The 13,466-nt window shown below is 41.3% G+C and overlaps 1 protein-coding gene across 9 annotated transcripts in view; it reads left to right on the top strand.

Moving 5' to 3' along the window:
- The window catches only part of fat3 (FAT atypical cadherin 3), a 657,225-nt gene that overhangs the window by 630,962 nt on the left and 12,797 nt on the right, over positions 1–13,466 (top strand). For all 9 annotated transcript variants that reach the window (XM_033022431.1, XM_033022433.1, XM_033022434.1 and 6 more), the window contains one exon: positions 2,335–2,445. In XM_033022431.1, coding sequence (XP_032878322.1) covers positions 2,335–2,445 — 111 coding nt within the window. The remainder of the gene's footprint in view (positions 1–2,334; positions 2,446–13,466) is intronic.

Raw genomic sequence — 13,466 nt, 5'->3', positions numbered from 1 at the left:
TCAAATGTGTTCATCCGATTTAATAATCCAAAAATGTTTTAGAATCTGACATTTTATACACAGTTTTTTCAACGCGTGACATTTGCATGTTTCTACGTTCTATGTTCATACAATAGGTTAGAAACAATTTCCTTAATGAGAATTTAATTCAACATCCCTTATTAATAACATTAAATATTGTTCATTCCTCACATAATGGGCTCCTTATTCAGCACGATTAACGTAACTTTTTCACCCTGCTCTTATCACATGTATCGCTTTTTTACCGAATGAAACCTTTCAACATAAATATGCCTTTGATTCTTCCAATTTTACTAGATAACCTTCTATTTACCTCGATGATTTCCTTTTACACAATTGCCTCTCTAATTAAGTTGCCTTATTGACTGCAATAAATGAGGAACCTGGACTTTAATTGCAAGCATCTTTGTTCTCTAAATGGACACAGTATATCCTCTACACCTGATAAGCTAAATATCCTGGCATTGGTTATATTTCCTACATTAACCCATTCTTGGTCTTCCTTCAGTTTGTTGGGTTTCCTAGTTCATTGATACTTTGAAAGTGAAAGGGAAGCACTAATTCTGGGATCTGTTGCAATGGCAAGAATTTCTAAGAACCAAGAACAGGCAAGGAGAGAAACTTGTGAACTTCCAGCACAAGAGGAGGCCTTAAACCCCATTGCTGATACTTTGGCTGGAACCCGTGTATTCTCTGATACATCTTTTCTCCCGATATTTACTTCTCAATGGTAGTTTCTAATTCATTGTGGAAGATACTGAATGATCCCACAGTCTAGCCACTCCCAAATTAGAAATGTTCCCTGTCCATTAACCTTGAGTCTTCAACTTTACTGACTACTTCACTCTCAGCGGTGTTCTGATGCCACACTATTGCTCCAGCCCGTGACTCTGTGAATGATGAGAATAATTAATTTAACTTTGTATAGAAGTGACAATCAGACCATCTGATTTCATACACCCTGTGTGAAGACTACAATCCATAAAGGGCCTGTCCCACTTGGGGGTCATTTGCGCATCATTTATGCAACATCCTAAAAATTGGTTGGCACGTCGTGACACGCGCATGGCGCGCATGACGCATGCATGGCGCATGGTGAGGCGTGGTGGCGTGACGCGCAAATAACACCCAAGTGGGACAGGCCCTTAACTATATTCCAAGTCATGTCTTCTGCAGAGAAGTAGTTAGCATTTACAGTAGTACTGGGATAATTCTGTTCATTAGCTAGAGCTGTGTGAATTTTCAGACTCAAAGACAGAACAGTTCTCTTGCACGGAATTTTCTTAGTAAAGAAATATCCACTTTACAAAAGTTATAATTTTCCCAGTTATTGCGACCTCTCCCTTTGTTTTCAGTTGCAAAAGAACGGCCCAGCGAATGATCTTGGTAATTCTTAACTTCACGTATCTTTGCTTTCCAGGTTCAGTTTGTATCTGCTGTGCTATTTTTGGACAAGTTACTCAGTATATTCTTTAGCAATTTCAAAACTTTAGTAATTGTTACTTCAATGTTGAGTCATACTTCCTCAGTGAACAAACAAACTTGTTTGTTACTACAAAAGAAAGAAAAATTCAGTTAGAATTCCGGAAAACTTCAAACAAGACATTAATTATTTTCCTTACTTTATTACATTATTACAATTTATTACTTTAAACCAACAGTAAATCTTACCTTGTTGGCAATCCATTCTTTTGCTCCCCAAATACTTCCATATATTAGAAAATTATCATTGTAAAAGATGACAGAAAAATCTTACATTATCCATATTGCGGATCATTGTTATTTTATTTTGAAGTAACAAGATTTAAAGCCACCAAGCTCTGAGGTTAACTCTGATTTCACCCGCCGTGGATGCTGTCAAACCTATTGGTTGCTTCCAGCATTTTTAGTTTAAAATGCAGATTTCTGCCATTTGCTGTTTTTTTTTATTCCGTCAGGAAATAAACTGTTTGAGATCCTGCTGAATAAATTTAATCTTAGTAAAATCATGCCACTTAATAAAATACGTAAAGTATAATGTGTAGGTAGGAACTCCAGGTGCTGGTTTACACCGAACACAGTCACAAAATGCTGGAGTAACTCAGAGGGACGGGCAGCATCTCTGGAGAGAAGGAATGGGTGACTTTCAGGTCGAGACGTCACCCATTCCTTCTCTCCAGAGATGCTGCCCGTACTGCTGAGTTACTCCAGCATTTTGTTTCTATGAAATGTGTCCATTTGTTCTTAGACAAATTCCTTTCAATGCTAAAATTGTAGAGTTGAACACAGGGAATGAATGAGATATATTAATTCTGATAAATCCTCTGGCTGTAGGAAAAGTAGAGATTGTCGAAGATGCAGCAGGCTACACTGGAAGTACGAAAGGCAGCAATTCAGAAGTCCAGTCACTCAATTCCTTTCAGTCTGATTCATGTGACGATAATGGTAAGACCGTTTTACAACCTACTTCGTTTATTTTAATGCCCATTTCAAATCTCTATTTTTACCTCTATCAGGCTTGACGCAGAATAAAATGTTCTTTTAATGTGTTTTATATCTGCAAAGGATATACTGAGGAAATATAATTTTCTATCATATCATTGCTGACCAAATAAAAATGCATTGATTGCATGGTGTAATAGCCATTTCCCGCCTAGTACACTTTTATGGATTAATTGTTGGTAAATAATTTAACTCACCAAGGTAAGCTATGCCAGTGCCTGAAAATGGAACACAGTACTACTTCTCCAAGCCGAAGTTAGAGGCAAACAAAGTTGCCACACTTAAGAGTAACTTTAAAGATATCAGTGCCCCAGCTTGAATCTTTGGTACAAGGGAGCAAGGGATGAAAAAATATAATATCTCAGAAGAATGCAGTCTAAGCTACGTAAGTGTTCTTTGTTTGCCACTCTCTGCAGTTGACTGCTAAAGCCTACCGATAAATATTTTCATTAGAATTATGGATTGCTTGATAAAATCAATTTTACATAGAACCAAGGGAACAGAAACCTATTTTATTCTTCTATCCTGGGTTCAATTTTCAGACCTCGTTATGAAAGGCTAACAAGTGAACACACTGTATAGTTCAACTTCCAAGGGCTGCTTTTGATTGTACAATAATAAAAGTGAGGTTTTATTGATTTGGTGGCTTATTTGCTTCCAGATTGGTTTTAGCTTAGTTTAATTTATTACTATCACATGTATTAAGGTATGGTGAAAAGCGTATTGTTGCATGCTATCCTGTCAAAGGTATACATGATTACAATCAAGCTGCCAATAGTGTAGAGGGTGCAAGATTTAGTGCAAGATCAAGTATGATTAAAGATAGTTCAAATGACCCATTGGGGTAGATGGGTGATCAGGACCACACTGCATCTGGCGCAAGGACTATTCAGTTGCTTAATATCAGCTGGGAAGAAACTGTCCCTGAATCTGGAGATATGCGTTTTCCAGCTTCTGTATGTCTTGCCTGATGGGAGTGGGGAGAAGAGAGAGTGACCAGTGTGAGTCTGGTCCTTGATTATACTGGTTGCCTTGCCAAAGCCTTGTGAAGTGTAGATGGGGTCAGTGGAAGGGAGATTGGTTTGCGTGATGGTCTGGGCTGCATCTACAACTCTGCAATTTATTGTGGTCTTGGTTGGAGCTGTTCCCAAATCATGCTGTGATGCGTCACGATAAAATGCTCCCCACAACGCATCTGTAGAAGTTGGTGAGGATTATTGGGGGCATGCCAAACTTCCTAAGCCTTTTAAGGAAGTAGAGTTGGTGTGCTTTCCTGGCCATGCGCTTGGTCCAGGATAAATTACTGGTGATACTGTATTTATTCCTAAAAACTTGATGTTTTCGACCATCTCTACTTCGGCCAAATAAAATATTTACCAGGGTGTCTGTGCAGCTTCACTTCCTGAAGTTAATTACAATCTCCTTTGTCTTGCTGACATTGAGAGTGAGGTTGTTGGCTTGGCACTAAATCAGAAGGTTCTCAATCTCCTTCCTGTACTCCATCTAATTCTGAAGCAGAGTCTTGGGGTCAGATCTGAGATGGAAGGAGGTGTACATTTAACAGTATTAAAAAACAGGTTACTTGTTGATCCTGACAAGATTAACAATATTTATTTTAGTTTATTGACACGTGTAAAAAGCAAAAAAACTTTTTTTGTTGCATGCTACCCAGTCAGCGGAAAGACAATACATGATCACACAGTGTAGATACAGGGTAAAATGAATAATAATTTGTGCAAGCTAAAGTCTAGTACAGTCCAGTTAAAGATGGTCCAAGGGTCTCCATTAAGGTAGATGGTAGGTCAGGACCACTTCCTATGTGATGAAAGGATGATTCAGTTGCCTGATAAGAGCAAGCAGAAACTGCCACTGAATCTGGAAGTTTGCGTTATACCACTTCTCTAACTCTTGCCTGATGGGAGAGGGAAGAAGAGGAAATGTCTGGGGTGAGACTCATCCTTGATTATGCTGGTGGCCTTGCCGAGGCAGCATGAGGTGCAGATGGAGTTAATGGAAGGGAGGTTAGTTTGTGTGATAGTCTGGGTTGCCACCATAATTCTCTGCAATTTTTTGCGGTTTTGGATGGAGCTGTTTCCAAACCATGTTGTGACGATTCTGATAAAATGCTTTCTACTGCGCATCTGTAGAAATTGATGAGAGCTGTTGGGGACATGCCAAACTTGCTATGCCATCTCGTTGGTGTACTTTCTTGGTCATTACTACTATATGGCTGGTCCACGACAAGTTGCTGATGATATTTACTCCAAGGAACTTGAAGCTTTCAACCATCTCTACTTCGTCAATGCACACAGGGGCATGTGTATCGCTTTGTTTTCTGAAGTCCATCATAATCTCCCTTTTCTATTTCCTATATCTATTCTATTTCCCATTCTCATATTTCTATTGCCTGCCACAGTCAGTCAGACTGAAAGGCTAACAGGGTCTCAGTCTGGTAGTCCTGTGGCTCCAGTTCAAGCCAGTCATTGAATATCAGGTAGAGGATTTGGGTGGAATTGGAAAGAGGTGGTAGAGTTGGAAGGAGACAGGAGTGAATGTGAGTTGGTTGGACATTGGGATGGATGCGGGTATCCAGAAGGATTGGGTATCAAGGATGATGGAATCACAGATCAAAGGGGATGTTGGCTGAGCCTAGTCTGCTCCTGGTGGAAGCCACTAAGCTGTTTTATTGACTTGTTGCAACCAACCTTCTTCCTTTCTTTCAGTTGCAAAGTTGCCTTAGCTAACATGAAGTTTAAGACAGAATACGAGATTATTTCAATTTAGGATATCCAGATCCTACATTAAAACAAAGTATGAATATGACAGAGCTATGCACCATATTGGTGCTGTGAAGGTTATTTTTTAATTTTTCAATCTTTTGACCATTCTTAGTTGAGTATTTGAAGTGGTTCTTTGGTTGCTTTAGATAGTAGATGTGTTTTTGTTAATTTGGAACCGGCATCACCAAACCCAGTAAGGTTGGACGATTTCCTTCGGAAAATTAGAGGACATTTGTGACCAGTTTTACTTCATTCTGACAGTTTCTAGATTAGTTTTTGAAGATGTATCATTTTATTTCCAGATTACTTCCATGCTGAATTGATGCTCAGTGTTGCACAGTGGAATCTAAATTGTTCTCTGGGTTAATGGTCCACGTACACATAACTGCTTATTGTAACACTGCCACAAGATGGCACTTTATGCCACGTTTTGTTCATTGCTTACAGCCTGAAGACATTGCAGTAATGATTATTGATTTTTATATTTCAGGGAAAAACAAATATATGGTATAAAAATTCAGTTTGACCACTCGAGGCTTGGAAATGATTACATGCACTCAGTTCTAAATGACCAATATCTTAACCTAAGGCTATATACTCTAGTTCTGGATGCTCCGTCGAGACAAATGTACTCACTCAAAATCTTATGCATCTCAGTGACAACATCGTTATTTACCTAAATACCAATGAGTGCGGTCAAGATTCCTCAAGTCCTCCTCATCGACCAACACCTTCACTCCAAGAATCAGTCTTGTACACTAACCCTGCTTTGAATCAAAGATCTGTATATCTTACAGTAAGTTTTATTCCTGAAGCATAATTCATAAACTTTTAACTCTCAAGATAAGAATTATAGCATTTGTAAAGTTCATGACTAAATTGTCATCAACATTAAGCTAGTGCATCTATACTATGATCCTTAGAGCAAAGCCTTGAAATATTTCATGTATAAGAGTCATAGTCATACAGTGTGGAAACAAGCACTTTGGCCCAACGTGTCCCATCTACACTCGTCCCATTTACCTGCGTTTAGCCCATATCCCTCTAAACCTGTTCTATCCATGTAACTGTCTTAAATGTTTCTTAAATGTTGCAATAGTATCTGCCTCAACTACCTCCTCCGGTCCGTGTAAGTTTGCTCCGGTGCCCCGCCTCCCTCCCCTCCCTTCCCCCCCTATTTTAACCAGTATCGCAATATGTTCAGATATTTTACTGGATTTTTTGTGTTTGTTTTTTCTTCCATTTTTAAAAAGCAGGACATTTAGATTCCGAAGTTAAAAGTTCCTGAAGAATTGGACTTGAGTAGATGAAGAAATAAATGCTGTAGAGTCAGTCACATAATTTAACGTGGCCACTAGTTACTAATATAAAATTCATAGCGCAGTTTTGGTAGATATTGCCGTTGTCTTATTTGCTCATATTCAAGAGCCTGAAGTCCTGTTTAGAGTTATTACACTATTTCCTAGGATATCACTTCAATAAACAAAAAAATAATGAGACACATCAATCTTGTAGTGAATTGCTGATGAAACCTACAACATAAATCTTTCATTCTAATGTTTCTTTCAATTTTGATTTGTTCTGTATCATTACCAACTTAATATAGACTGACATGGTGATTTTGTTGTTAAGCAGCATTGGAAAGTTACTCAAGAGTATGTAGAAAGCGAGAGCACTGGTAATAATGCTAATACACATCCATATCCACACTTGAATGTATGAAGGAATGGTACATTGTCAAACGTACCGAGGTACAGTGAGATTCACTGTTTTGCATACAATACGCAAGTGTGCAAAGAGTCACAATGTATAGGGCGACAACAAACAGATCAACAAAAAGGCAAATAACCACCTTGAAATTGGATTTCATTTGGTGCATTAAATATATGCTAAAGATTGGCTATAATGGCAAATCAGAAGTCACCCATGAAACTGTGAAATTGGGGAATCCTTTGCCTTAATATCTGAGAGATATTTAACCTGACCATGTCCTTCACATGCAATCTCTTGCAGTATATTTAATGTAGTTCACTGAACTTCACGAAAGCCTTTGATAAAATTCCACAAACTGGTACAAAATGTAAAAGCCTGCAGCAACCAGGGCAGTTTGGCAAATTGTCTGCAAAACAGGCTTGTGACTGGAAACCCATGATTGGTGCTGGGACCATTGCTCTGTTGTACACACTTACAATCGGTTGTGAATGTAGGAGATATGATTAGAAAGTTTGTGGATGACACAAAGATTGGTGAAGTTCTTGACACAGAGAAGGGCATTCTTCAGCTGCAAAATGTTATTGAAGAGACAGTAACCTAGGCGGTGAATTGGCAAATGGAATTTAATCCAGAAAGATTTGCATTCATGCAGTTTGAGCAAAGTAATAAGGCTAGAAGATGTAGGATATAATAAATGGTAGGACTTGAGGTATTGTAAGATAGCGGAACCAGGGTGTATCTAAAGACCTGTCCATCAGCAAAATTAGGCATGATGAATGAGAAAGCACACAGGAAACCTGCCTTCATTAACTGGGGTATAGAAGATAAGAGCAGCAGTGCTGTGTAGGAAAGAACTGCAGATGCTGAATTACGCCGAAGATAGACACAAAATGCTGGAGTAACTCAGCAGCACAGGCAGCATCTCTGGAGAGACATTTTGGGTTGAGACCCTTCTTCAGACTGAGAGTCAGGGGAAAGTGTGTCTAGAGATATGGAAGGGTAAAGTGTGAAAATGACGGATCAAAGCAGATGATGTTAAAGGAAATGTAGAATGGTTCATGTTATCTGACGGGAAGGTGACAATGAGGCATACGATCAGTAATATTTAATCAGGCATACAATGGGTTTATGTACATAAAATATTGATTAGACAAAGCTATGCGCAGGTCTGTTCACCGTGCAATAGGAAGTATGCAGTTGAACTGGAAGAGACTACCCAGGAGATGCACCAGGGATGTATGTGGTCTGCAATGGAGCTTCTTGGCTCTGAAGAGAAACTTGACAGGCTGGGTGTGTTTTCTTGGAGTGGAAAAGCTAGAAATGGGGGAGGTGATACGTTAAATGGCATGACATTGTGCTATCCAGTCATTAGCTAGGTCGCGGAAATTCTTAAACATGTTGAACATTTTCAGCGAGTAAACATTGGTCGGCATGGTTCTTTTGAACTCGTAGTGCAGTGGAGTGGGGTCGCTAGGTAGTTACAGGCAGTCGAGGGCAGCCGTAGGCAATCTCCTTCGCTGACCGGGCATTTTAATTGGCTCATTGGAGTTTTCAGCACCAAGGAAAACCCACTGGTAATGTTAAATGCCCGCTAAACTTCATTAAACGTCTGACTTCTTCAAAGTGTTCCCCCCCCCCCCCCCCCTTCTCTCTCCCCCTCCGTGCTCTCTAACAAACTTGCAGCCATCTTTTACCTTCCTCTTCATCACGGGTGTGAATTTCAGACAGCACTCTCCCGCTTTCCCTGCCCACGCATCTGCGATGCGTATGTGTGTGTGTGCGGTCAATCGGTCGATCCAGCTCGCGGTTTCATCGCTGACGGTTGATCCAGCTCGAGGTTATTCAGGCGAGTGCCCTCGAGCTTGAAGGTCGAAGACACATACACACACACACACTCTTCTGAACTTGCGGATTAGGTCGCCGCAGTGGGACAGCCCCTTTATGGAGAGGTTGGCTAGACTAAGACTTTATTCCATGGCCCGCAGGAGACTGAGAAGTAGTCTTTTCAAGGCCTATAAAATCATAAGAGGAATAGATAGGGTGAATGCACAAAGGTTTTCTTACCCAGGGTAGAGGCATCAAAAACAAAAGGAAATATTTTTAAGGTGTGATGGACAAGATTCAATACAAATCTGGGCAACTTTTTCATTCAGAGGGAAGTATTCGAGGCAGACACTATAATAGCATTTAAAAGACATTTGGACAGGTACAAGAATAGGAAAGGATTAGAATGATATGGTACAATCACAGACAAGTGGGACTAACTTAGATGGGGCTAAAGAAATGGACAGAGAATGGCATTTGGAGTTTAATCTGAACAACTGAGGATTACACTGAGGGCTAATGTAAGGGGAAAGTATACAGTTAATGGCAAGATCATTAACATAGGAATCTAAGGGACCAAGTTCCTGAAAGAGGCAGCAAGTAGATGGAGTGGTAAAGAAGATGTATGGTATGCTTGCCTTCATCAGAACATTGAGTACAAGAGTCAGGAAGTCATGCAGCAGTTTAAAAGAGATGTTGAAGGCAATGTTTTTACACAGGGAGAGGTGGGTGCCTGGAACACACTGCCAGGTGAGGAGGTAAAGGTAAATGTGACGGTGGCATTAAGAGACTTTTAGATAGGCACATGGATATGCAAAGAATGGCACAATATGGATCATGTGCAGGCAGATATGATTATTTTAACAGCATTTTGTTCGGCACGGACATTGTGGGCTGAAGGGCCTGTTCCTGTGCTGTTCTGTTCTTTGTTCTTAAGTGCTGGTCCCGTTTCTCATGGGCAGGAGTGTGTCCAAATGATGCATGTTATTTACATATAAAAAAAGGTGCAAATTATTTTCGTTCTCTCTTTCTTTACATTTTTATTATTGTATTTATACATATCTCTCACAACCTCACTCACTGCAATCCAAAATGCTTTATGCTTAATAAACTACTGTTGAAAACTGGTAAACTCATCCTAGATCCATGAAATCTGCCTTATTGTGTTACTGACTTATAATTTGTATAATTTATATTATATAATTATCGATTAATGTGATTGGAACTGTTCTAACTGAGGTGTTAAGCATGTTGGGATTTTCTCCTTGCCTCATTTTTTTAGGTACTGAACTAAGTCTGTCTTTTATAATATCTAGTTGGTCTGTGGCGTTTAATAACCTTTACTTGATTTGATGTAGGAGTTTGCTATAACAGTGACTAGCTTTCTGACTCAAAGGTTGTTAAAAATCAATCATCTGACTGGGTCTACACCTACACATTGGCTAGAATAGATATAGAGCACAGTCTCTAATACAATCCAATGTACTTCATGGTCACCTTTGTGGGTATTGGGTTTTTATTTGAATTATTTAATGAAGCACTTTTAAATTCCCCATCTGCCGTTGTGCGATCTAAACGCAATCGTGCAAGGACTGTTGTGACGAAGCGTTGATGTTGCTCAGAGCCATTCTGCCATGAAATGAGAGCGTGGCTTCAGGACCCACCTGTATGAGGAGTTGGGAGGCATTGCAGGGTGCAACAGGGCACAGCACAATCTGATTTCATGGATTAGGATAGTAGAACTTAATCCAATACAAAAGGTGGCCACTCTATGCAAAGGGTCAATTGGAGCATCTGACCATAACAATCTCACCAGTCTCATTGCACCTCTTAGTTCTTTGTATCCCTGCATCTTAATCCGTATCACCAGACTGTCAACTGCTGATAACCTTTGATTCTTTTGCATTCCCCTACACTGGGGTCACAGTAAGCCAACAGTGGTCATACTGGACATATCAGAGTAGACAGTAGCAATGGAGTATTGTTGAAGATGGCAATGGTTTTGGAACTTCTTGCTCCCATTCACAGTTTCTTTGTAGTCTTTTTTGGCCGTATCGCAAGGTTAATTGTGCTTCCATTCTATCCTTTTATGGAGTGCAAGGTGCAGGTGGGTGAATTATTTCAATACTGAATGGCTGTGACACACCAATGGCAACCTAGGCTTGACTGAGTAAGTTCTCAGACTAACGACAAGGAGCACCAGAATTATTGGAGACCAGACTCTGATGCATGGACTATACATGCACTCATGCATATACACATATGTATACTTTTACACAAATTCACATGTACATACACACACACACTTGCACAAAGAGGCACACACCATTGTCCATTGGATTGCTTGCGACTTTTGAATTTGTATTAATATGGTGCTGCTGCATTGGAGTGTGTCACTGTGAAACCTTTTGGGGAAAATTAATCTTTTTTACTGGAAAACATACCATGAGTTACTGGAATGGAGTGGATGAGATTTATGAGTTTCCATGCATAATTCAGATTTAAGTTTCTTATGGAATATCTTCATTGTCCAGTAATCTGAAAAGAAACATTGACAAATTGAAGTAAGTCTTCTTTGCTTGTTGTTTCCTTTCCATGACACTACACACTTTCCAAAAGAAAATCCTATAATGTATTTATTATAATTTCACTCATTAATGGAATTTTGCACCCTGCCACTGTACCTGAGAGTGAAATGTTGCACTTCTATTATATGGGACATTAGTGTCCCTCACTTAGGGTTAGTGAGACCACATCTGGATTTTACTTCGGAGTCACATGTGTGACTACGTGGAAAAACCCCGCCAGGACGCATGCGTGCCATATCGCTTTCACGCTTGCCAAACGACAGGCGGGGTGGAGCGTTCCCCCGCAGCGGTAAGTTTGAAACCGCGACCTGCAGGTAAGTGATTTACTCTGCGGTAGTTTTTGTCCCCGCGCTGTTTTTACACAGGGGGGGAAGCTGGACAAAATAGTGTCCACAAGTGCTGCGAGTAAAGCTGGCTGGGGAGGACTGCGAAGTTGCGGGAGCCAGCAGCAGCTGAAGGCACAAGCCCCGTAAGGGATCAGCTGTGCCGACTGTTGGTCCCGCGCCGGCCAGAACACCACGGCCGGGCGGGAGACTATTCAGATGGGGCCGTCGACTTTTGACAAGTCGAAAACGGCAGGAGGCGGGGTGGAACGACGTTCCCCCGTAGCGACAATTTAAACCAGGACCTGCAGGTAAGAGCTGCGGTCTTTTTGTGTTTTCCCATGCTGATTACAGGTGGAGAAACCAACGGGCTGCGACAAAGCTGGTGGGCTAGCAGCGGCCAGCGGCACTTGAATCACCTATAATGGGATCAGCTGTGCCCGATGTCGCCTCCGCACCGGCCAGATCCACTCCGCGGCCGGGCGGTAAGGCAAGACAAAAAACCATCAAAGTCGTGGACTCAGAGGAGTCCGACTTTGAGCAGCCGCGGGCGGCCAGCGACCGTGAGCACTGGAGCCGGATGGAGCGGTGTGTGGAGCATTTGCTCCAACGTGACAGGCTCCGGGAGATGGAGTCGAGTCACTGTGGGCTCTATGTAAAACCCACAGCAGCACCTCTTGTAGGGCTGCACAGTGCTTCTCCCTCGTCAGAGGGGAGTACTGGGGGTCAGTTCTGGGCTGATCCTGAAGAGGGGTTTGCAGAACAGAAATCAAGTGTGCAGGGGGTACAGGAACGTGAAAATCTACTGGACATGGTGTCCAACTTCATACAGCCAGACCAGACTGGCCAAAACCTGGAGGACACCTGACACCGGGTAACTGTATATCCCGGAATGTTTCCTGTAGTAAATAATTGTATATGGAAACTCCTAAACAGCGGGGATAACAGCTTTCACCCGCACAGTGGATGAGAAGGACATGTCGCAGGACCAACAGGATGCACTGGCACTGCTTTGCAACACACGGTCATAGACAGCACCCTTACGCACCCACCAGTAGAACAAGACCGACTGGTGAAAGCTCGAAGGTCCAGTACACCAAACATGAGTCTTTCTTAGGCCATGGCCCAGACCGGCCTTCTTGGAAGATACGCAAACCTCCAACATCAACCAAGCCACAAACCCAGACACCGACGCCTCAACATCAACGAAGGTTTACAAAAAGAAGTAAACCTGCCACTGGTAACTATGGAGGTAGGTGGGTCTGGTTCCCTACAAATTGCAGGGAGCATGGAGGTTGGGGGGGGAGATTACTCTCCTTTCTGGATGCATGGAGTATGTTAACTACCGATACTTATATTTAAGCAGTATCCAGGGATATACAATAGAATTATACACAAGTACAGCCCTCCAGTTCAACATATACCGAACCGAATGTTCGTACTTTCCGGTAAAGAAAAATCAGAAGCGCAGGCTGAACTGGAGCGGCCTTACGCAAAAGGGGTAATTGAAAAATCCCAACACGAACCGCTAGAATTCGTGTCCAATATCTTTACCAAAATCAAAAAAGATGGTGGTTGTCGCATCATCATAGACCTGACCAAATTGAATACATTTGTACAATATATTCATTTTAAAATGGAAACCTTTGTTACTGCTAAACAATTGATTTCCAAAGGTTACTTCATGGCTAGTATCGATTAAAAAATGCTTACTATTCAGTGCCTATACGAGGTGA

The sequence above is a fragment of the Amblyraja radiata genome, chromosome 6 (genome assembly GCF_010909765.2).
Source record: "Amblyraja radiata isolate CabotCenter1 chromosome 6, sAmbRad1.1.pri, whole genome shotgun sequence".
NCBI classification, from domain to species: domain Eukaryota; kingdom Metazoa; phylum Chordata; class Chondrichthyes; order Rajiformes; family Rajidae; genus Amblyraja; species Amblyraja radiata.
This window is presented reverse-complemented; position numbering and strand designations above follow the sequence as displayed.